At 50.4% G+C, this 22,633-nt stretch overlaps 1 protein-coding gene across 1 annotated transcript in view; it reads right to left on the reverse strand.

The window, feature by feature from the left end:
- LOC119956945 (tetratricopeptide repeat protein 9A) overlaps positions 1–22,633 on the reverse strand; it is a 131,746-nt gene that overhangs the window by 33,939 nt on the left and 75,174 nt on the right. Inside the window, exon 2 of the mRNA XM_038784542.1 lies at positions 1,008–1,190. Within this exon, the coding sequence (XP_038640470.1) occupies positions 1,008–1,190 (183 nt within the window). The remainder of the gene's footprint in view (positions 1–1,007; positions 1,191–22,633) is intronic.

The raw sequence follows: 22,633 nt of genomic DNA on the forward strand, positions 1-22,633 counted from the left end.
CCAACTCTGCAGGATTGGCCTGGAGTCTCCAAGAACTGATGATCAAACTGTTGTGTGGAATCCTGGAAAAAAATCTCCAGGACTTTTGAGAACGGTTTAAAAAAAAATTCTCAAACATTTCTCTTGACTAGATATAAAAATATTGAAAATGGAGGGGTAATTTTTTCTGGCTATGAGTTGAGCATCATCCAATTGCGTAATGAGTCTCTTTGCTTTCCAATTGGTGTAGAAAGGCAGCATAGTAGCACAAGTGGATAGCACTGTGGCTTCACAGCACCAGGGTCCCAGGTTCGATTCCCCGCTGGGTCACTGCCTGTGTGGAGTCTGCACGTTCCCCCCGTGTCTGCGTGGGTTTCCTCCGGGTGCTCTGGTTTCCTCCCACAGCCCAAAGACGTGCAGGTTAGGTGGAGTGGCTATAATAAATTGCCCTTAGTGACTGTGGTGAATGTAACTTAGTAATTCACACTGTATTTACCAATACCATTGTAAGCGCAGTAGCATTATCCGACCACTAGGGGGAGTAGCTCTGGAAATGCTCAGGAGTTTGTACAGGGCTCCACTCTTGGCTCCGCCCACGACTCCTCCCCCTGGACTACTGTATAAATACCCTTGTCCAGAGCCAGCCTGCAGTTCATCGAGAGTTCAACAGGTAACAGGCTGACTCTGTAATAAGTAGATTAAAACCACTGTTCATATTTTAAAGCATGTGTCTAGCGAATTGATGGTTCCATCAGTAACCAAAAGGGTTATTGGGTTATGGGGATAGGGTGGAAGTGAGGGCTTAAGTGGGTTGGTGCAGACTCGATAGGCTGAATGGCCTCCTTCTGCACTGTATGTTCTATGTCCCAAGGATGGATGAATTGTCCGACCAATGGCTGGAGCATGGGGGCAAGTCATGTGATCAAATCTCCAGGAATACATTTAATCACAGTTGGCAAGCCTATTTCCACATCATCAATGCGCAGCAACTCTTACCTTTGCACAGAGTAAAGAGGAAAATGGCTCACCTGTTGGCTCCCGGCTCCTCGCTTCCTTCAGGTAATGTAAAGCTTTATCGTAATCCCCGAGGTGGTAATAGGCTACACCAGAGCGATACAGAGCTTTGAAATTATTCCCTTCCTTTTTGAGGACTTTGAGGCAATATTCCTTCACTCGTTCATAATTCACTAGTTCCGCTTGTAGTAAGCAAGCTTTTGAGAAAAATGAAGAAGGGACAAAAAGAGCACAAGGTAACAGTTGTTATAGTTTTCGAAAACATACTGGATCACTGACACAAAAATGAATCTCACACACGAAGTTGTGCCTATGGTGTGCACATGGTGATTTTGGCACACTTGTCATTGTTTGGCATGAGGGAGGTACAAGGAGAGCGTTTACTATGGTTGAAGTGAATACGCTCTAACTGAATCATTGACCTGGGTTATTTCTAGCTGACTAATATATTTTCCGCAGTTCGATTAACATTCTGCTCTAGTCAAGAGGACTATGTGACAAAGCATGTCTTGTGGTGGATTTTTCCAATTGTTCTACCAATTTTTCTTTTATTCACTCATGGGACGCGGGGTCACTGGCAAGGCTAGCATTTGTTGCCGATCCCTAGTTGCCCTTGAACCAAGTGGCTTGTTAGGTCATTTCAGAAGGAAGTTAAGTGTCAACGACATATCTGAGTGTCAGGAGTCACATGTAGTCCAGACCGGGTAAGCATGGCAAATTTCCTTCCCATTTGTCCACGTTATAGAATCGTAGAATTTACAGTACAGAAGGAGGCCATTCGGCCCATCGGCACCGGCACTTACAAAGAGCACCCTACTCAAGCTCACGTTTCTACCCTATCCCCGTAACCCAGTAAGCCCCATTAACCTTTTTTTTGACACTAAGAGCAATTTTTGCATGGCCAATCCACCTAACCCGCTCTTCTTTGGACTGTGGGAGAAAACCGGAGCACCCGGAGGAAGCCCACGCTGACACAGGGAGAACGTGCAGACTCCGCACAGACAGTAACCCAGCAGGGAATCGAACCTGGGACCCTGGAGCTGTGAAGCAACTGTGCTAACCACTATGCTACGTGCTGCCCTTTATGAACCATTCCATTATGAATTAAGTGGAGGTGGTGGTGTAGTGCTATTGTCACTGGACAATAATGCAGAGACCCAGGGGGGGTTTGAATCTCAACATGACAGATGGTGAAATTTGATTTCAATTTTTTTTAAAAATCTGGAATTAAACAGTCTCAATGATGACCATGAAACCATTGTCGATTGTCAGAAAAACCCATCCAGTTCGCTAATACTTTTAGGGAAGAAAATCCGTCGTCCTTATCCAGTCTGGCCTACATGTCACTCCAGATCCACAGCAATGTGGTTGACTCTTAAACTGCCTTGCAAGCCAGAGCAAGTAGGAGTGGGCAATAAATGCTGGCCCAGCCAATGATGCCCACATCCCTTGAATGAATTAAAAAATGGACATGAGTGAACCAGATGGGTTTTTACGACAATTGACAATGATTCCATTTGACTGTTAATTCCAGATTTTTTAACTTAAATTCAAATTCCATCATCTGTCATTGTGGGATTCAAACTCAGGTCCCTAGAACCTTGGGGCAGGATTCTCCGACCCCCTGCCGGGTCGGAGAATGGCGGGGTCCGGCGCGACTCAATGAGCCCCGGGGCTGCCCGAATTCTCCGGACCGCGATGGGCCAAAGTCCCGCCCGTCTTTTGCCAGTCCCGCCGGCATAAATTGGAGTACATCCTTACCGGCGGGATCTGGCAGCGCGGGAGGCCTCCAGGGTTCTTGGGGAGGGCGTGGGGGATCTGGCCCTGAGGGGTGCCCCCTCCGGTGGCCTGGCCCGCGATCGGGGCCCACCAATCCGCGGGCGGGCTCGTGCCGTGAGGGCACTCTATCCTTCTACATCGGAGGCTATACCAGTCCCCCATTCTCGGTGCAGAAACAAAACCCTCAGCGCATGCGTGGGGCGATGCCAGCACACGCTGGCGCTCCCGCGCATGTGCCAACTTGTGCCGGCTGGCGGAGGCCCTTCGGCGCTGGATGAAGTGGCGCCAAGCCCCTTTCCCACCGACCGGCAGGGCGCAAACCACTCCAGGGCGGGCCTAGCCCCTGAAGGTGCGGTGGATTCCGTTCCTTTGGGGTGGCCCGACACCGGAGTGGTTCACGCCACTCCGTCCCACCGGAGTTGCCCGCCCCACCGATTACGGAAGAATCCCGCCCTTGGTCTCTGGATTGCCAGCCCAGCGACAGTACGCCATCACCTCTCCTTATTTCATAATGGAATGGTTCATAACCTGGCCAAACAGGTAGATGTGCATTGCCTGATGCCACGTGAATAAAGATAGGCAACTTCGAACGGCCTCACCGTGCCTTACTTGGTGATATGACAAAGCCGTTAAATCGTGCAAGAGGAACACCTCGCGAGATCTAACGGGATCGCACGAGATATCGCAATCTGGACTCCTCCCTCGTTGGGAGGGAACCAGATTTACGTATTTAAGTGAGCAGTTAGGCTCACTTGAATATTTCTACGCAGATTCTCCCAAGGCCTGGAAACGAACACTGCGCTTGGGAAACCTCGCTGGAGCGTCATTTAGGACTGGTCCACACAAATGTGGACCAGGCAAAATGGCAACTGGGGGGGTCTCCCAGGCCATCTGAGGCCCCCGTGGTCAGGCTCTGGGAAGGATGATACTCTGATACTCCTGCTTCCCCTCGGGCATCTTGGCACAGCCACCCGGACACGCTGGCAATTCCAGCTGGGCACCCTGGCAGTACCACCCTGGCAGTGCAACCCTGGCAGTGCCACCCTGGTAGTACCACCCTGGCAGTGCAACCCTAGCAGTGCCGCCCTGGCAGTGCTGCTCTGGCAGTGCCACCCTGGCAGTCCGCCCAGGGGGTGCCAAGCCCTTAAGATTTGGGGTGAGGGGGGGGGGGGGGGGGGGGGGCTTAAGGATGCCCAAACAAGTAATTTGGGAGGGTGGGGAGGTCCAGAGGCCGTGATTATGGGGGGAGGGGGGTGTCTAGAGATCAGGACGTCATTTAAAAATGACACCCTGATCTCGTCCTACGCTGACAAGCTGAGCTGATCAGTGCAGGAAATGATGGTAAGCATGTCCTCAGCAGGACATTCCTTGCCAAGTCTGGTTTGATCGCGGGGTCGTTCTCAGTGCTGCCAGCTACTGGTGTCCGAAACAGTACTGTTTATTCCCCGTTAAATAGCGCCCAATATTTCAAAAGCACTTCTTTAGCTTCAAAGTGTTTTGGAACATCCTCAGTTCATGAAAGGTGCTCTGTAAACACAGACCTTTCTTTTCACCTGATAACTGGATGCACTCTTGAACAACAATCTGAAACTGGTGTTAAACTGCCAGAGGTGCATTATAGCAATGCTATACCAATTCTTTTCCCACACCGAGTGGTGCACTAAGGCAGACTTTCCGTCTCTTTTCATAGCTATTCATTCACTAGTGTGCCACCGAGGACTTATGGCTTGAGGGGCGCCACTCCACATCTCTCCCACTCTTACCGCCAGCCGCTGGTGTGTTGGAAGGATTTTCAGGTTGATAATCAACCTGTCTGACTGCATTATGAACACACCTTCCTTGGCCATCAGGTCCTGAGACGGGACTCGAACCTGGACCTTCTGGTTCAGAGGCAGGGGCGCTACGTACATGCCACAAGACCTCCCATAGCAATGCTCTTACTGGCCTAAATCTTCTGGCCCTTTGGAGGTAGCTTGGCAAAGGAACTCCCACCTCCAGTGTCCTTGTTTTGCTCACAGTCCTTAATTGGGCAGCGAATACATAGGGTTGGATTCTCCAAAAATGGGGCTGTGTCCGTAAAAAGTCAAGAGAGATTCTCTTACCTGCAGAAGGCTGGCAGGGGCCCGGAGTGCGTCTCGCAGCTCTGACTGTGGATACGGGAACCGCACTTCCGGTCGGGAGTCTGCGCATGCGCACGCCAACGGCCTGCAGCGACCGCGCTGTGCGTGAAGGCGGACTCGGACTGCAGAGCGACATCCAAAATGTAGGCTCGCCGAGATGGCACATGCCCACAGATCCGAGCCGCCCAATCGCTGCCCTGGCCTGGCTGCCCATGAGGCACCCCCCCCCCCCCCCCCCCCCCCCCCGGTGCTCAATCCCCCCCGCCCCACCAGGGCGGCCGTGGACTGAGTCTGCACCTGCCACCCAAGGTTCCCAACGGCTCATAGATGATTCGAACAACGCTGTCGGGAAATCGGCCAGTCTTCCTAAAATCACGGGGCGGGGGGGGGGGGGGGCAGCCGTGCCGCATAATCCGTGTGCGAGTGATTCTCCGGGGACCAGAGAATCGCGGGAGCGACGCTGGCTACGATTTCCGCGTAAAGATCGATTCTCCGCCCCCGCACCAAATGCGATTTTGGCACGGGGCTGCGGAGAATCCCAGCCATAATGTTCCACCAATGGGCAGACTCAGATCCCACAAATAGTCCCAACTTCAGGTTAAAAGCCCACAAAGACTGAACATCCTCTTCTTCAGAAAAACCTTGTTAAAAAATCAGGCCGTCCGCTCCCACCTGACTGGCCATGCCAAATGTTTTATGGTGTTGGCAATGTATTATCAGCGACATTTGCTTAATAACAAGTCTAATTGATTCTTCGTTACTAATTTGAATATGGTGGGTGGGCCACTGATTTTGGCACCTGCTCACCCCTCATATCATAGGGATGAGTTTGAAGGTTAGCAGGCAGGTGATGGGGTGGGCACCTCCTTATCTTCCGTGCACCCTTGCCCAAAACATGCCCGGCGGGGGCACGTAAAATGCAGTACATTATCATATAAAATTTGACACTGAGCAAGCTGATGAGAAATTAGGACAGGTCAGCTTGTTCAAATAAGTAAGTTTTAAGGAACTTTTTAAAGATGGATAGAGAGGGAGCGTGATGGAGAAGTTTAAAGGGAGAGACTTAAAACCATAGAATTCCTGCAGAGCAGAAGGAGGCCATTTGAACCATCGAGTCTGCACCAACCCTCTGAAAGAGGACCCTACCGAGGACCACTCCCCCCCGCCCTATCCCTGTAACCCCATAACCTCACCTAACCTTCACACTGTTGACCTTAAGGGGCAATTTAGCATGGCCACTGCAACTAACCTGCACATCTTTGGACTGTGGGAGGAAACCGGAGCATCCTAAGGAAACCCACGCAGACACGAGGAGATGTGCAAAGTCCACACAGACAGTCACCCAAGGTTAGAATTGAATTTGAGTCCCTGATGCTGTGAGACAGTAATGCTAACCACTGTACCACCCTTCTCAGAGCTTGGAGCCTACGCTGAACCCATGGGCACCAATAGTGGAGCAAAGAAAGTTGGAGATTCTGAAGAGGCCTGAATCGGAAGATTATAAATGTGCAGATCTTGGGGTCGGAGCAGGGGTGCGTGGGGTTGGGCGGTGCGGGAGAGCTTTTACGGCTGGAGAATTTTCATGTGTGGAAAAATAATGCTAACATATCGCAGATGACAAGTTATCGTCGTAAAGGCATTGGGCTGGATTCTCCCAAAATGAGACTACGGGCGGGATTCTCTGACTCCCCCTCCGCCGGGTTGGAGAATCGTCAGGGGGGGCGACGTGAATCCCGCCCCCGCCAGCTGCCAAATTCTCCGGTGCCGGGGATTTGGCAGGGTCGGGAATTGCGCCGCGCCGGTCGAGCACTGTTGGCAGCGGCACCCACGGCGATTCTCCAGCCCGCGATGGGCCGAGTAGCCGACCGTTTTCAGCCGGTCCTGCTGGTTAATGTTATGACAGGTACGTACCGGCAGGACCTGGCTCCGCGGGCGGCCTCTGGCATCCTCGGGGGTGGGGGGGGGGGGGGTGGGCATAGGGGGATCTGGCCCCGGGGGTGCCCCATGGTGGCCTGGCCCGTGATCGGAGCCCACCGATCCGCAGGCGGACCAGCGTCGGCCACTGTAACAGTCTGTGATGGCCGACGCCGAGATGAACTCCCCTACGTATGCACTGGGTTGATGCCAACACACGCTGGCGCTACCCTGGCGGAGGCCCTTCGACGCCGGTTGGCGTGGCGCTAAGCCCCTTCCGCCCCGGCCGGCGCAGCACAAACCGCTCCGGCGCCAGCCTAGCCCCTGAAGGTGCGGAGGATTCCGCATCTTCAGGGCGGCCCGACGCTGGAGTGGTTCATGCCACTCCTTCGTGCCGGTGTTGCCCGCCACGCCGGTTCGCGGAGAATCCCATCCCCTGTCCCCACGCCGGAGTAAAAATGCTGGAGTTTTACCCTGGAGCATCCTGAGGAAAAGTATGGCTAATTCACAGCCCTGCAGGGTCTAGCAGGGACCCGGAGTAATTCACACAGCTTTAGCTGCAGATATGGGCCCCCACACGTCCGATTTTGAGTCCGCCATGGTGCTTGGCACGGCTGCAGACACAAAAATTAGAGCCACCTAATCGGCCACACACCTGAAGATCTGACCGCGTGCACCTCAACCCCGGCCACCCATAGGGCCTCCACACCCCACCAGGGAGTCTCGGACTGAGTCCGCAGCCGCCACACCAGCATCCCGACCAACAATACCAAGTTAGTTCCATGCTGTTGGGAACTCGGCCGTTCGGGAGCGGAGGATTGCTGGGTTGGCCTCTGTCAGGGGGCTCCGTGTGAGTACTGCGCAATCCCGCCGATTCCCAGGTCCCGGATAATCATCTGACGGGCGCCGGGCCCGATTTCGGCGTGAAATTGGATTCTCCGCTCCCACGCCGAACACAATTTCATTGCGCGGCTGCGGAGAAGCCAGCCACTTGTTTAAGAAAAAAAATCACTTTGCATAGGGCCCTGCAAATCTCACAGAATCTTTACAGTGTGGAAGGAGGCCATTCGGCCCATCAAGTCTGCATTGGTTCACTGCAGGAGTATGCTAACGAATCACACACCCCTACCTTATCCTGTAATCTTGCACATTCTTTCTTTTCAGAAAGCAATCCAATTCCCCTTATGAATACCTCAATCGAACCTGCCTAAGGCACCACCCTCACAGGAAGCTCGTTCCAGATTCCAACAACCCTCTGGGTGAAAAGGATTTTCCTCACATCACTTTTATTCCGTTGCCCATTATTTTGAATGCGTGCCCTCTAGTTCTTGATGCTCTCTTAAGAGGGAGCAATTTTTCACTATTTACTCTGTCCTTACCCTTCAGGATCTTAAATACCTCTATCAGGTCTCTTCTCAACCTTCTTTCCGCAAGGTAAACAGTCCCAGCCTCTCCAATCTACCCTCACTGCCGGTGAAAGTATGATATAATTGCCAAAAGAACGAAGACAGGATTTTAGAGATTTTCTTTTGCCTTCAGGTAGGAGTTAGAACATGTAACAGCACATCAGAAACAATGGTTGAATCAGAATCTACAATATTAGCTAAAAGGGAAGTGGATAAAAATTGCAAAAAGGTGAATGTAAAAAGATATGGGAGAAGACTGGGGTGGTGGGCTCAACTGCATCAGAGAGTTGACAGTGATGAGATCGTCAGAATAGTTATGCTGTTAAATTCTGATTAGGTGTCAGAGATGGATGAATAATCCTGCACTGACAGCCAGAGAACCATACTGCACACAGAAAGCTTTAATGGATTCAGGCACAGCCTATCCAACCATTCCTCGCAAGATAACACCCCCATGCCCGTTATAAAATCTCATACTGAGGTAGTGTAGTGATAGCTGTGTCAAAGCTTCCCAATAGCCCAATGTCTGCTTCAATGTCCCTTCTTCAGCAGGCGATGACTAACTCTAATTGCACCTTTATATACAAGGGACAGAGTTACAGGACATAATATTGTTTGGGAATGAGGTCTGCAGAGGCAATATGGTATGAGGGGCTTCACCACTAACACACAGGGCGGGATTCTCCGACCCCCCACCGTGTCGGCATTCTCCAGTGCCGGTTTGCGGGCGGGGGCCGTTGGAAGCGCCCCCCCCCCCCCCCCATTAATTCTCTGGGCCCCGATGAGCCGAGCGGCAGTCATTTCCTGGCCAGTCCCTGGCGTAGCCTGCGATTGGGGCCCACCGATCTGCAAGCGGGCCTGTGCCTTGGGAGCTCTCTTTCTCTCTGCGCCAGCCTCTATAGGGCTCCGCCATGGCTGGCGCGGAGAAGAACCCCCCTGTGCATGCGCAGGAACACGCCGGCGGTTCTGCGCATGCGCGGGACCACGGCGGCCCTTCACCGCCAGTTGCCGCGCGCCAACCCCTCTGGCGCCGGCCTAGGTCCGAAGTGCGGAAGATTCTGCAACTTGCGGGTGGCCCGACGCCTGAGTGGTTCACGCCATTCTTAGCGCCGGCATCGGGCCATCCCGCTGATTGCGGGAGCATCCCACTCACAGTGTGGACTCTCCTTGATTGAATGTTGGTTGTCTAGCTGTGGCATCCCCTATACCTTGGGCATAGTATTTCAGTGAAAAGAAATAGTGGGTGCGTGAAATTTACATGCTGGGCTGGATTTTCCATTCTTGAGACTAAGGGCGGGATTCTCCGTTCGCCAAAATCGGGTTCGGCGATCTGCTGGAGAATCCCCATTTACGCCAGAATCCGGGGGCGGGGGTGTTTCGATGCTCCGCCAACTCAAAAACGGCGTACTCAGGGAGTACTCCGCACACCGTATGGGTGGCCTCAGAACATCACCTGAGACCCTCCCCCGATGCTCCGCCCCCGATGGGTCGAGTACCCGATGGCAGCGCTCGCGTGTGCTCACACCATTCGGGGATGTTGCGTGGCAGCTGCGGACTGTGTCCAGCTCTGCAACAGTCGGGGGAGGGAGCCGTTCTGCTGGCAGGGGGGGGGGGGTCTTCAGCAGGGTCTAGGCGGACTGGTGGGGGGTAGTCTGGGGTGACGTGGCTGGTTACAGGAGGGTTGTTTTTGGTAGGCCGGGTCCACACACGGCCAGCGCCATGTTGCACGGTGCCGCCGCCACAGGCCGCCGCCGGGCACATACACAGCCACAGACCCGGCCATTCTCCAGCTGTATCTGCAGGTAAAGCCGGGGGCTTTACGCTGTTCGGCTGCTAGCCCCCACCGGACAGAGGATCGGTGCGGGGGTGATGTTGACTTTCTGGTCGTAAGACCAGACTGACCCTGTGGACATAGCCGCAGGATCGGAGAATTCAACTCTTAGCGCTGACGATGGGACAGGATTCATTGAGTTCCATGACAGCAAAACTGGCATCGCACCTGGACCAGTTCAGTGACTGTTAAGGGGTTAGCACTGGCACCATGTGGAACACAATCGATTCCAATGAAAAAAGGTGCCAGATTCACCAGGTCCATGATTGACACTCAGGAGACTGACAAGCTGCAGCACATGTACTCATTACACTCCCCACACACACTTTTTCTCGCCGACAAAATGGCACTGGTTGCACTGGAGTGCACCCATGTTGCACAGTACCGCCGCCACAGGCTGCTGCCTGGCCACAGACCCGGCCATTCTCCAGCCGTATCCGTAGGTAAAGCCGGGGGCTTTACGCTGCGCGGCTGCTAGCCCCCACCCGCTATAGCTGATGGGTCAACTGGGGTTATAAAATATTAAATAGTCCACGTAACGAGGCCCCACACATCACGCTGCAAATGATGCTTCCGTCGGCTGAGTCACTGGGACCACGCTCGCTAGCCCCCAGCAATACTTAAATCGCTCTTGCACAGTCAAACGCACTCAGCTCCCAGCCATGTCGCTATGGAGACCATCCCCATGCTTCGGGGATAGCGACCTGGGCAGATTACTGGATGCGGTGGAGGCCAGGGAGGATGTCCTCTTCCCCCGAGGGTCACGGAGTGTCAGTCACAGGGCAGCCAGTGCTGCCTGCGAGGAAGTGGCAGTGGCCTTCATCTCGGGGACTTTGACCAGGAGGACCGGCACCCAGTGCCGTAAAAAGATCAACGATCTCCACCGGGCCACACGAGTGAGTAGCCCCACCCCCGGCCATGAGTATGTGCCAGGCCCCGCCCCGCCCTGCACCTTTCCATGGCCCGGCCCACCCGTGTCCTGCAGTGCTGCCCATGCTGTACCCCCCCTAAACTTCCTATTCCAACACCCCATACAGGCTGTGTCCCGAACCCACCCACCCCCACCACCGAGACCCCACCCCTCCCGCAATGAATGACAGACACGGCTAACAATGCCCCCTCTGTACCCCCGCAGAAGAAGTTGGCCCACAACAGATGGGAGAAGGCCCAGATGGGTGGTAGGGTGCCGGACATCAGAGTCCTCAACCCATACAAGGAACAGCCTCTGAAGGTCGCAGGAATGACCGAGGACAGATCTATAACCAAGGTAGAGGTTGGCGTTCCACACAGAGGTGGAGAACCACCGGTCCCCATCCAGATGACCTGTCACATGTGAATTGTCAATGCCATACAGACTGACTCATCCCTCCCACAGACCACATGTCCATTCTCCCGTAGACGACGGCCCATCCGGAGTGGTCCTCCCCCACCCCCACCCCACTTCCCATGAGACCACCTCAGAGAAGAGCTCCAAGGATGCCACTATAGAAGCGTCATAACTGTCATCACCATCCTCCACCAGCACAGAGACACACACATTGTTGGGCAACGGTCGTGGGCAGGCTTCTGGGCACAACACAGTTGCTGATGTACATCAGGTATAGGCAGGAATTCCCAGGCGAGACAGCAGTCAGAGGTCTGCTGGATCCCAGGAGCCAGGTGTGTGAGGTGTGCAGGTGGGCCTGCAAACCATGTTCACATATTTTGGGCATGTCCGAAGCTCAGGGGATACTGGCAGGGATTTGCGGATGTCACATCCACGGTACTAAAAATGAGGGCAGACAGAGTCTAGAGGTGGCGATTTTTGGAGTGTTGGAAGACCCGGGAGTCCAGAGGTCGAGAGACGCTGACGTTTTGGCCTTTGCCTCCTTGGTAGCCTGGAGATGGATATTGCTGGTGTGGAGGGACACAAAGCCCACAAAATCAGGGGTTTGGGTAAGCAACATGACTGGGTTTCTTAGACTTGAGAAAATGAAGTTCGCCCTGAGAAGATCAACGTAAGGGTTCGTTCGGAGGTGGCAGCCGTTTATCGACTTATTTGGAGAAAACTACACTGTCAACAGATTCAATTCAATAGGGGGTGGGGGTTAAGGAGGTTAGGGGGGAGTTTGGCTATTTTTTGTTCAGATTAAGCGGGAACAATGGGAGATGGAGGGATGTGTTACGCACTGATCTATGTTTCCATTTGTATTTGTATTTTTTATTGCTATAAAACCGTAAATGTCTTAATAAAATGTTTTTTTTTTAAACAAAAGATTTCTCTGACCACTGCCTGTCATTTCCCACTTCTCACACCTGCCGACTGATTAGATTCCCACGTCTATCAAATAGTTAACCAGTCAATAGCGCATGCTGTCATACGCAAAGAGGACAATATTTGGTGACTGATGAGGATGAGAAACAGAACGCAGTCGGTCATACCTTTCATCCTAGATGGTGTAATTTCTTAGGAGACATGCACACAAACACATATGCGCTCAAATTAAACTGCAATAAAATAGTAATGTGGTCAATATTATCCATTTTGAGGGTGGCACAGCGGCGCAGTGGTTAGCACTGCTGCCTCATGCTGCCGCGGATCCGGGTTCGATCCCGGCCCTGGGTCACTGTCCGTGTGGAGTTTGCACATTCTCCCCCTGTCTGCGTGGGTTTTACCCCCACAACTCAAAGATGTTGTTATCTCTGGGTTGTTGCCCGTGCCACGTGATAGTGAGATGAGGAATAGGGAGAGAGAGCAATTAAACACGTGGCTACAGGGATGGTGCAGGCGGGAGGGATTCAGATTTCTGGATAACTGGGGCTCTTTCTGGGGAAGGTGGGACCTCTATAGACAGGATGGTCTACATCTGAACCTGAGGGGCACCAATATCCTGGGGGGGAGATTTGTTAGTGCTCTTTGGGGGGGTTTAAACTAATTCAGCAGGGGCATGGGAACCTGGATTGTAGTTTTGGGGTACGGGAGATTGAGAGTATAGAGGTCAGGAGCACAGATTTGACTTCGCAGGAGGGTGCCAGTGTTCAGGTAGGTGGTTTGAAGTATGTCTACTTCAATGCCAGGAGTATACGAAATAAGGTAGGGGAACTGGCAGCATGGGTTGGTACCTGGGACTTTGATGTTGTGGCCATTTCAGAGACATGGATAGAGCAGGGACAGGAATGGTTGTTGCAGGTTCCGAGGTTCAGGTGTTTTAGTAAGGTCAGAGGAGGGGGCAAAAGAGGGGGAGGTGTGGCGCTGCTAGTCAAGGACAGTATTACGGTGGCAGAAAGGATGCAAGATGGGGACTCTTCTTCCGAGGTAGTATGGGCTGAGGTTAGAAACAGGAAAGGAGAGGTCACCCTGCTGGGAGTTTTCCATAGGCCACCTAATAGTTCTAGAGATGTAGAGGAAAGGATGGTGAAGATGATTCTGGAAAAGAGCGAAAGTAACAGGGTAGTTGTTATGGGACACTTTAACTTTCCAAATATTGACTGGAAAAGATATAGTTTGAGTACATTAGATGGGTCATTCTTTGTACAATGTGTGCAGGAGGGTTTCCTGACACAATATGTTGACAGGCCAACAAGAGGTGAGGCCACATTGGATTTGGTTTTGGGTAATGAACCAGGCCAGGTGTTAGATCTGGAGGTAGGTGAACACTTTGGAGACAGTGACCACAATTCGGTGACCTTTACATTAGTGATGGAAAGGGATAAGTATACCCCGCAGGGCAAGAGTTATAACTGGGGGAAGGGCAATTATGATGCCATTAGACATGACTTAGGATGTGTTGGTTGGAGAAGTAGGCTGCAAGGGTTGGGCACATTGGATATGTGGAGCCTGTTCAAGGAACAGTTATTGCGTGTTCTTGATCAGTACGTACCAGTCAGGCAGGGAGGAAGGGGTCGAGTGAGGGAACCGTGGTTTACCAAAGAAGTGGAATCTCTTGTTAAGAGGAAAAAGGAGGCCTATGTGAAGATGAAGCGTGAAGTTTCAGTTGGGGCGCTTGATAGTTACAGGGAAGCGAGGAAGGATCTAAAGAGAGAGCTAAGACGAGCAAGGAGGGGACATGAGAAGTCTTTGGCAGGTAGGATCAAGGAAAACTCAAAAGCTTTCTATAGGTATTTCAGGAATAAAAGAATGACTAGGGTAAGAGTAGGGCCAGTCAAGGACAGTGGTGGAAAGTTGTGTGTGGAGGCGGAGGAGATAAGCGAGATACTAAATGAATACTTTTCGTCAGTATTCACTCAGGAAAAATATAATGTTGTGGAGGAGAATGCTGAGACCCAGGCTATTAGAATAGATGGCATTGAGGTGCGTAGGGAAGAAGTGTTGGCAATTCTGGACAAGGTGAAAATAGATAAGTCCCCGGGGCCTGATGGGATTTATCCTAGGATTCTCTGGGAAGCCAGGGAAGAGATTGCAGAGCCTTTGGCTTTGATTTTTATGTCATCATTGGCTACAGGATTAGTGCCAGAGGACTGGAGGAAAGCAAATGTGGTCCCTTTGTTCAAGAAGGGGAGTAGAGATAACCCCAGTAACTATAGGCCGGTGAGCCTAACGTCTGTTGTGGGTAAAGTCTTGGAGAGGATTATAAAAGATACGATTTATAATCATCCAGATAGGAATAATATGATTAGGGATAGTCAGCATGGTTTTGTGAAGGGTAGGTCATTCCTCACAAACCTTATCGAGTTCTTTGAGAAGGTGACTGAACAGGTAGACGAGGGTAGAGCAGTTGATGTGGTGTATATGGATTTCAGTAAAGCGTTTGATAAGGTTCCCCACGGTCGTCTATTGCAGAAAATACGGAGGCTGGGGATTGAGGGTGATTTAGAGATGTGGATCAGAAATTGGCTAGTTGAAAGAAGACAGAGAGTGGTGGTTGATGGGAAATGTTCAGAATGGAGTTCAGCGGGGAAGGCTGGGATGAACCGGTTTCTTGACGGACTGGACATACCAGTTGTGGGAGAGGGCAGAAAACGGGATCTGGAAGCACCACTAGCACTGGGAGATATCATGGACAGCATTAGCTCCATGCAGGCGGGGAAGGCGCCGGGACCGGACGGATTCCCGGCGGACTTCTACAAAAAATTTGCGACAGCGCTGGCCCCGCACCTGCGGGAGATGTTCACAGACTCGCTAGCTAGGGGCACATTGCCACCCACGTTAGCACAGGCCTCAATCTCGCTGATACCTAAGAAAGACAAAGACCCAACGGAATGTGGGTCATACAGACCCATATCTCTGCTGAATGCAGACGCCAAAATACTGGCCAAAATCCTAGCCAAGAGGCTAGAAGACTGTGTACCTGAGGTGGTCACAGAGGACCAGACGGGCTTTGTCAAAGGTAGACAGCTTACCGCGAACATCAGGCACCTGCTGAACGTGATAATGACCCCCTCCGGGGAGAGAACACAAGAGGTGATCGTCTCCCTGGACGCAGAAAAGGCCTTCGACAGAGTCGAGTGGAAATACCTCATAGAGGTACTGGAGCGGTTCGGGCTTGGAACAGGGTTCACCGCTTGGGTAAAGCTCCTGTACAACGCTCCCATGGCGAGTGTACAGACCAACAATACCAACTCCCAATACTTCCAGCTGCACAGGGGCACCAGACAAGGATGCCCACTGTCCCCGCTGCTGTTCGCACTAGCAATCGAACCGCTAGCAATCGCGCTCAGGGCAGCAAAAAATTGGAGGGGGATCCGAAGGGGAGGTAGAGAGCACAGAGTCTCACTCTATGCGGATGATCTGCTCCTCTATATCTCGGACCCACAAAGCAGCATGGACGGAATCATCGCGCTCCTGAAAGAGTTTGGAGCCTTCTCGGGCTACAAACTCAACATGAGCAAAAGTGAGATCTTCCCAGTACACCCGCAAGGGGGGGGGGGGGGGTGGGGGGGGGGGCAGCACTAAAGGGGCTGCCGTTCAATCAAGCCCGACATAAATTCCGCTACCTGGGGATCCAAATAGCCCATGACTGGAAAGGGATCCACAAATGGAACCTCACCAGCCTGACGGAGGAAGTTAAAAAGGACCTGCAAAGATGGAACACACTCCCGCTCTCCCTCGCGGGGAGAGTTCAGACGATCAAAATGAACGTACTGCCCAGGTTCCTCTTCCTGTTTAGATCCATTCCGATCTACATCCCCAAGGCCTTTTTCAAAGCGCTGGACAAACTCATCATGGCGTTCGTATGGGGGGGTAAAAATGCTAGGATCCCAAAGAAGGTCTTACAAAAAACAAAAACCAGGGGAGGGCTAGCCCTCCCGAATCTACAATTCTACCACTGGGCAGCAACAGCCGAGCGAGTAAGGGGATGGATCCAGGAGCCAGAGGCTGAGTGGGTGCGTGCGGAGGAGGCCTCCTGCATGGGAACCTCCCTCCGGGCCCTCGCCACGGCAGCACTCCCATCCCCACCCAAAAAACACTCCAGCAGCCCAGTGGTGACAGCCACCCTCCAATCCTGGAACCAACTGCGGCAGCAACTTGGCCTGACCAAAATGTCGGACAAGGCTCCCATCTGCAACAACCATAGGTTCAAACCAGCACTGACCGACGCCACCTTCAAAAGGTGGAGGCAGGACGGGGGGACACTGACAGTCAGGGACCTATACACGGACGACAGGATCGCAACACTGGACGAACTGACAGAGAAATTTCAGCTAGCTGGGGGGAACGAGCTACGGTACCTGCAGCTCAAAAACTTCCTACGAAAGGAGACAAGGACGTACCCACAACCGCCACGACAGACACTACTGGAAGACCTACTGGACGCAAGTATCCTAGAGAAAGGGAACTGTAGTGACATGTATGACCGACTGGTAGATAGGGACGACACCGTACTGGACGCAACAAGAAGGAAATGGGAGGACGACCTGGGGATGGAGATAGGGTGGGGACTCTGGAGCGAAGCACTGCATAGGGTCAACTCCACCTCCACGTGCGCAAGGCTCAGCCTGACGCAACTAAAAGTGGTACATAGAGCCCACTTAACAAGAACCCGTATGAGTAGGTTCTTCCCGGAGGTGGAAGACAGATGTGAACGGTGCCAAAGAGGCCCGGCCAACCACGCCCACATGTTCTGGTCTTGCCCCAGACTCGTGGAGTACTGGACAGCCTTCTTCGAGGTTATGTCCAAAGTGGTGGGAGTGAGGGTGGAGCCATGCCCGATAGTGGCGGTCTTCGGGGTTTCAGAACAGCCAGATCTATTCCTGGGGAGGAGGGCGGACGCCCTTGCCTTTGCCTCCCTGATCGCCCGCCGTAGAATCCTGTTTGGCTGGCGGTCAGCAGCACCGCCCAGAGCTGCGGACTGGCTGTCCGACCTCTCGGAATCTCTCCAAATGGAGAAAATCAAATTTGCCATCCGAGGGTCGGACGACGGCTTCCACAGAACGTGGGAGCCATTCATGCAACTGTTCCGGGACCTATTTGTGGCCAATGTACAAGAGGAAGAATAGTCGGGGGAAGGTAGCGGGAGGGGGGGGGGGGGCTACAGGTTCGGTACGGGGGTTCGATGGCTAGCTAAGGCCCAAAACCAAACTAAATAAACATGTTGAGGGGGGGGGGGGGGGGGGGGGCGGGCGCAGTTACTACTACGAAGATGCTTACCTGTAAATATGTATGTTAATTTTTGCGTGTTTGTTTGTTTTTTTTTGTTCTTTTTCTCTCCTAACAATTTGTAATTTGTTCAATATAAAATATGAAAACTGAATAAAAACATTTATAAAAAAAAAAAAGAATGGAGTTCAGTTACGAGTGGCGTACCACAAGGATCTGTCCTGGGGCCGTTGCTGTTTGTCATTTTATAAATGACCTAGAGGAGGGCGCAGAAGGATGGGTGAGTAAATTTGCAGACGACACTAAAGTCGGTGGAGTTGTAGACAGTATGGAAGGATGTTGCAGGTTACAGAGGGACATAGATAAGCTGCAGAGCTGGGCTGAGAGGTGGCAAATGGAGTTTAATATGGAGAAGTGTGAGGTGATTCACTTTGGAAAAAATAACAGGAATGCGGAATATTTGGCTAAAGGTAAAATTCTTGGTAGTGTGGATGAGCAGAGGGATCTCGGTGTCCATGTACATAGGTCCCTGAAAGTTGCCACCCAGGTTGAAAGGGTTGTGAAGAAGGCCTATGGTGTGTTAGCCTTTATTGGTAGAGGGATTGAGTTCCGGAGCCATGAGGCATGTTGCAGTTGTACAAAACTCTTGTACGACCGCATTTGGAGTATTGCGTACAGTTCTGGTCGCCTCATTATAGGAAGGACGTGGAAGCTTTGGAGCGGGTGCAGAGGAGATTTACCAGGATGTTGCCTGGTATGGAGGGAAAATCTTATGAGGAAAGGCTGATGGACGTGAGGTTGTTTTCATTAGAGAGAAGAAGGTTAAGAGGTGACTTAATAGAGGCATACAAAATGATCAGAGGGTTAGATAGGGTGGACAGCGAGAGCCTTCTCCCGCGGATGGAGGTGGCTAGCATGAGGGGACATAGCCTTAAATTGAGGGGTAATAGATATAGGACAGAGGTCAGAGGTGGGTTTTTTACGCAAAGAGTGGTGAGGCCGTGGAATGCCCTACCTGCAACAGTAGTGAACTCGCCAACATTGAGGGCATTTAAAAGTTTATTGGATAAGCATATGGATGATAATGGGATAGTGTAGGTTGGATGGCCTTTAGTTTTTGGACTTCCCATGTCGGTGCAACATCGAGGGCCGAAGGGCCTGTACTGCGCTGTATCGTTCTATGTTCTATGTTCTATGTGCAGGGTAGGGGGATTGGCCACACTAAATTGCCCCTTAATTAGAAAAAAATGAATTGGGTACTTTTAATTTATATATTAAAAAAATATTTTCCATTTTGAACACAACGTTTTTGGGGGAGCTGCCTAAATGTGGTAAGGAGGAACCTTGTGTAAATGTGAGATTAAAAATAAACAGGTATTAGAGTTTTAATAGTAACACTATGTTGTGTCATTTCCCTCCCAGCCAGATTAGTATGCTTCTCCGTGATCACAGTCCCACCTCCACTCCCCCAATGACCCACAATCCCACCTCCCTTCCCACAGTGCACCTCCTTTCCTCCCAAAACTCACAGTGCCATCTCCCTTCCCCTGATGATCCACAGAGCCACTCCTTTCCCTTAATCACCCACAATTCCAACTCCCTTCCCACAATGCCCCACAGTGCCAATTTCCTTCTTCTGGTGACGCACAATACCACTTCCCTTTCCACAACGACCCACAGCACCAATTCCCTTCGCCTGATGATCCTTGGTTCCGCCTGCCTCCCCCCCACTCCCCCCCCCCCGATGAATCGCAATGCCACCTCCCTTCCCACAATGACCCTGAGTGACAATTCCCTTCTCCTGATGACTCATAATGTCAGTTCCCTTCTCCAAATCACTCACAGTGCCATTTCCCTTCTCCCAATGGCCCACAGTGTTGTCTCCTTCTCTGGGACAAACCACCTTTCCTTTATCCATACTTCCCTTTTCCCCATCCCTCTCCAAATTGATACGCCTCAACAATATCACCTCCAGCTAAGAAACAACTTATACATTGTTTTTTTTTAGAGAAATTTAGAGTACCCAATTAATTTTTTCCAATTAAGGGGCAATTTAGCGTGGCCAATCCACCTACCCTGGACATCTTTGCGTTGTGGGGGCAAAACCCACGCAAACACAGGGAGAATGTGCAAACTTCACACGGACAATGGCCCAGGGCTGGAATCGAAATTGGATCCTCAGTGCCGTAAGGCAGCAGTGCTAACCACTGCACCACCAAGCTGCCTAATTTACATATTGTTAAAGCAAGCCAGGGATCATTCTATATAATGTCCATTCACGGTCATTGCATTTTTATGGAGACTCCCAATGTACCTTGTACAATGGAGTATACAAGCAAAAATTGTCTTGGAGAGTTATAGGCCACAGATTTATAAAATGTTTTTAAGTACATCATATTCTGTATTCTGGTAAGATAGAATTTTAGCAGTGCACAATCTTACACACATTTCCCAACCTGCTAAGCAAAAGAGTTATTTATATAGCAGCATTAATTAAAGTTACTGTAGGCTTACTCCCTCATTTCATGCTTTGACACTGCTGTTCAGGATTTAACCCATGACGTGCTGGGTTTCTTTTTTCTGAACATGTGAATTGACAGAATTTAATTGTTCATTAGACTGGTGGCGGAATTTTATGGCTCTGCCACAGCAGGGGTGGGGCTGTAAAATGCAGCAAGCCGTCAAACCTCCATTTACTTAGACGGGAGAAGGCCTAAAATTCAGCCCCTAATGTTACTTCATGGAAAGATGTGTACTTACAAAAAGGTTGTTGATTATTTAAAAATATACTGACAATTTATAAGCAAAAATAAAATAAGTGCATCAGCAATGTGGACATTTATTAAAGAGGCTCCTAATTCCTTTATAAAATGTGCATAAAATTCCTACGCGCCAGTTATTCTGCCCATTTTACATCAGTTCAAAGCAGTTTAATAAGCTTCATACTGACATAAATTGCTTTGCACAATTAGACTGTAAAATTGCCAGTACTGAAGTTAGTCAGTGATGTTGGATCACTTCAGGGAAGCAGTTTCTTATGTTTGAGCTTTGCCAAGGCAGCAGTAAAGCTGCATCTGGTCCATATTCCAGTTTAAAAGCTACACCATCAGCCCTTTGTTGGTAGTAAAATTTACCTGGTACTTGGAATACCATTTCCTCTGGTCAGAATGCTGTGTGGGGCCGACAGGATCAGCTGACTCTATTAGCGTGCTTTAGGGCACATTCGGGCGCAGTGGCATCCCTGCTGCGCGACCAGCAGCTGCGAGTTCAAGTCCAAGGCAGGACTTGTTGGCCACGGAAAGAATGTTCATAACACGGTTCAATGGGCTGATAATCAGTTCGGGAATATTTCCCCACAATTCTCTTAACGGTAAAAAGCAGTGTGGGTCCGAAGTTTTGCAAAATAAAAAATTGTTGAGCGGTGCTCCGGGAGCTGGCTTTATTTCCACATCATATTTAATATCGCCACAATGCTACAGCTGGTGTCTAATTGCATCCTTAAAGTGCATTAAGTTTAAACTGCTGCTGAAAGTATAATGACACCTTTATTACCACCCTCATATAACTCATGTAATTATGACTTTACAACCTCTCAAAGCTTTAAATTAATTTACTTCCATAATTACCAAGATTTTCATTTTATGGAGACTGTGGTACATAATCTGCAGACGGTGGTTCGTGGGAAATGAGGCTGTACTGCAAACTTAGGGTTCCAGTGCATTTTACAAACCAATCAAGCTTTAATCTTGTGGTTTCCCAAGATAAACCATTGCCTCAACTTCATTTTCAAAAACTATTTTAAGTCTGCTGTTGCTTCTCATCCAGAAATTCTTTTCTGTTCCCTTCCCTGGCTTTGTGGATCATTTCTCGTGACCTCCGCTGCACCCTAAAATACCTACTCAGCTCTCAGCTGGGGTCTGAATTAGATGTGACAACTTTCTCTTGACTCAAACTTCTTTACCCAACAACCAGGTTGAAACCTGGATACACAAATTCAAATGGTGGACAAACCCAAGCTGAAACTGTTTTGGAAGTTTCCCTGTCATTTTCCCAAAATTAGAGGCAGCAACAAAATATTGTCAAGATTCAATAAATGTGATTCAGAGAGAAAATCCTTTCAACTGAGAGATCTTCTGAAAAGTAGCCACTCCCTTTTACAAAACTTCCAAACTGTCAGAAGTCCTTGTATGATTCTACAAATAGTACCAACCTTCTCTAGCTCAAACCTGGTCAAAAACATCAATTGGTTGTAGAAGGTCTCCTATATTACTGAATCTCCATCTGAACAGTAACAGGGTCAAGTTAATTCATTATATTGCTGTCATTTCGAACTGGCCGAGTTCCTTCAGTCACCTCTCTCCCTTTTTGTGACAAGTCAGTCTTAATATCATCTTTCCAATGCTTCCTCCACTTCTAGTTCCATGTAATTGCATACAGGGCCATGAAAGCTGCTCCGCCTGCTCCCACTCTAGAAACAGCCCAAACCATTGAGTCTTTCTGAGATCTTCTGGATAAATGTTGTTTCTTGTCCAAGCCATCATCCTTGATCCGTTACAATCGGATATTCCTAGATTTTCTCTCCACCAACAAACCAAGTATGTTTTCCTTGTCAACATTTCCCACGTGAACCCTCAGGTCCATATGATATTATGGGGAAAACTTCATGAACTTCATGAAGCAGTAAGAAGGAATTGAAGAACTCCCAAAAATTATTAATTTTTTGTCCTGCAGACAACTACAGCAAAATTGGCTTTGGGAAAGGCCTCTTGAACAGTTGTACCTCAACAAAAGACTGCATCAACAGTTGCCCTACGACATGAGTCCAACTGACAGTTCATCAAAATGGGTTGGCTCAAGTGGCTATGAACTGTCAGATCAAACTGAAAATCACTGACTTGTCTAATTTGAATGCATATAATTAACTGCATTCTTCACAGCATTGGGTGACTGAAAATGGCTGTGTACCTCATTAAAAACTGGGGCAGCGTTGTGGTCAGAAAATCAATTTCTAGGTGAAAACTTCAACCACAGTGAAGTGAATTCTCACATCAGA

The sequence above is a fragment of the Scyliorhinus canicula genome, chromosome 2 (genome assembly GCF_902713615.1).
Source record: "Scyliorhinus canicula chromosome 2, sScyCan1.1, whole genome shotgun sequence".
NCBI lineage: Eukaryota > Metazoa > Chordata > Chondrichthyes > Carcharhiniformes > Scyliorhinidae > Scyliorhinus > Scyliorhinus canicula.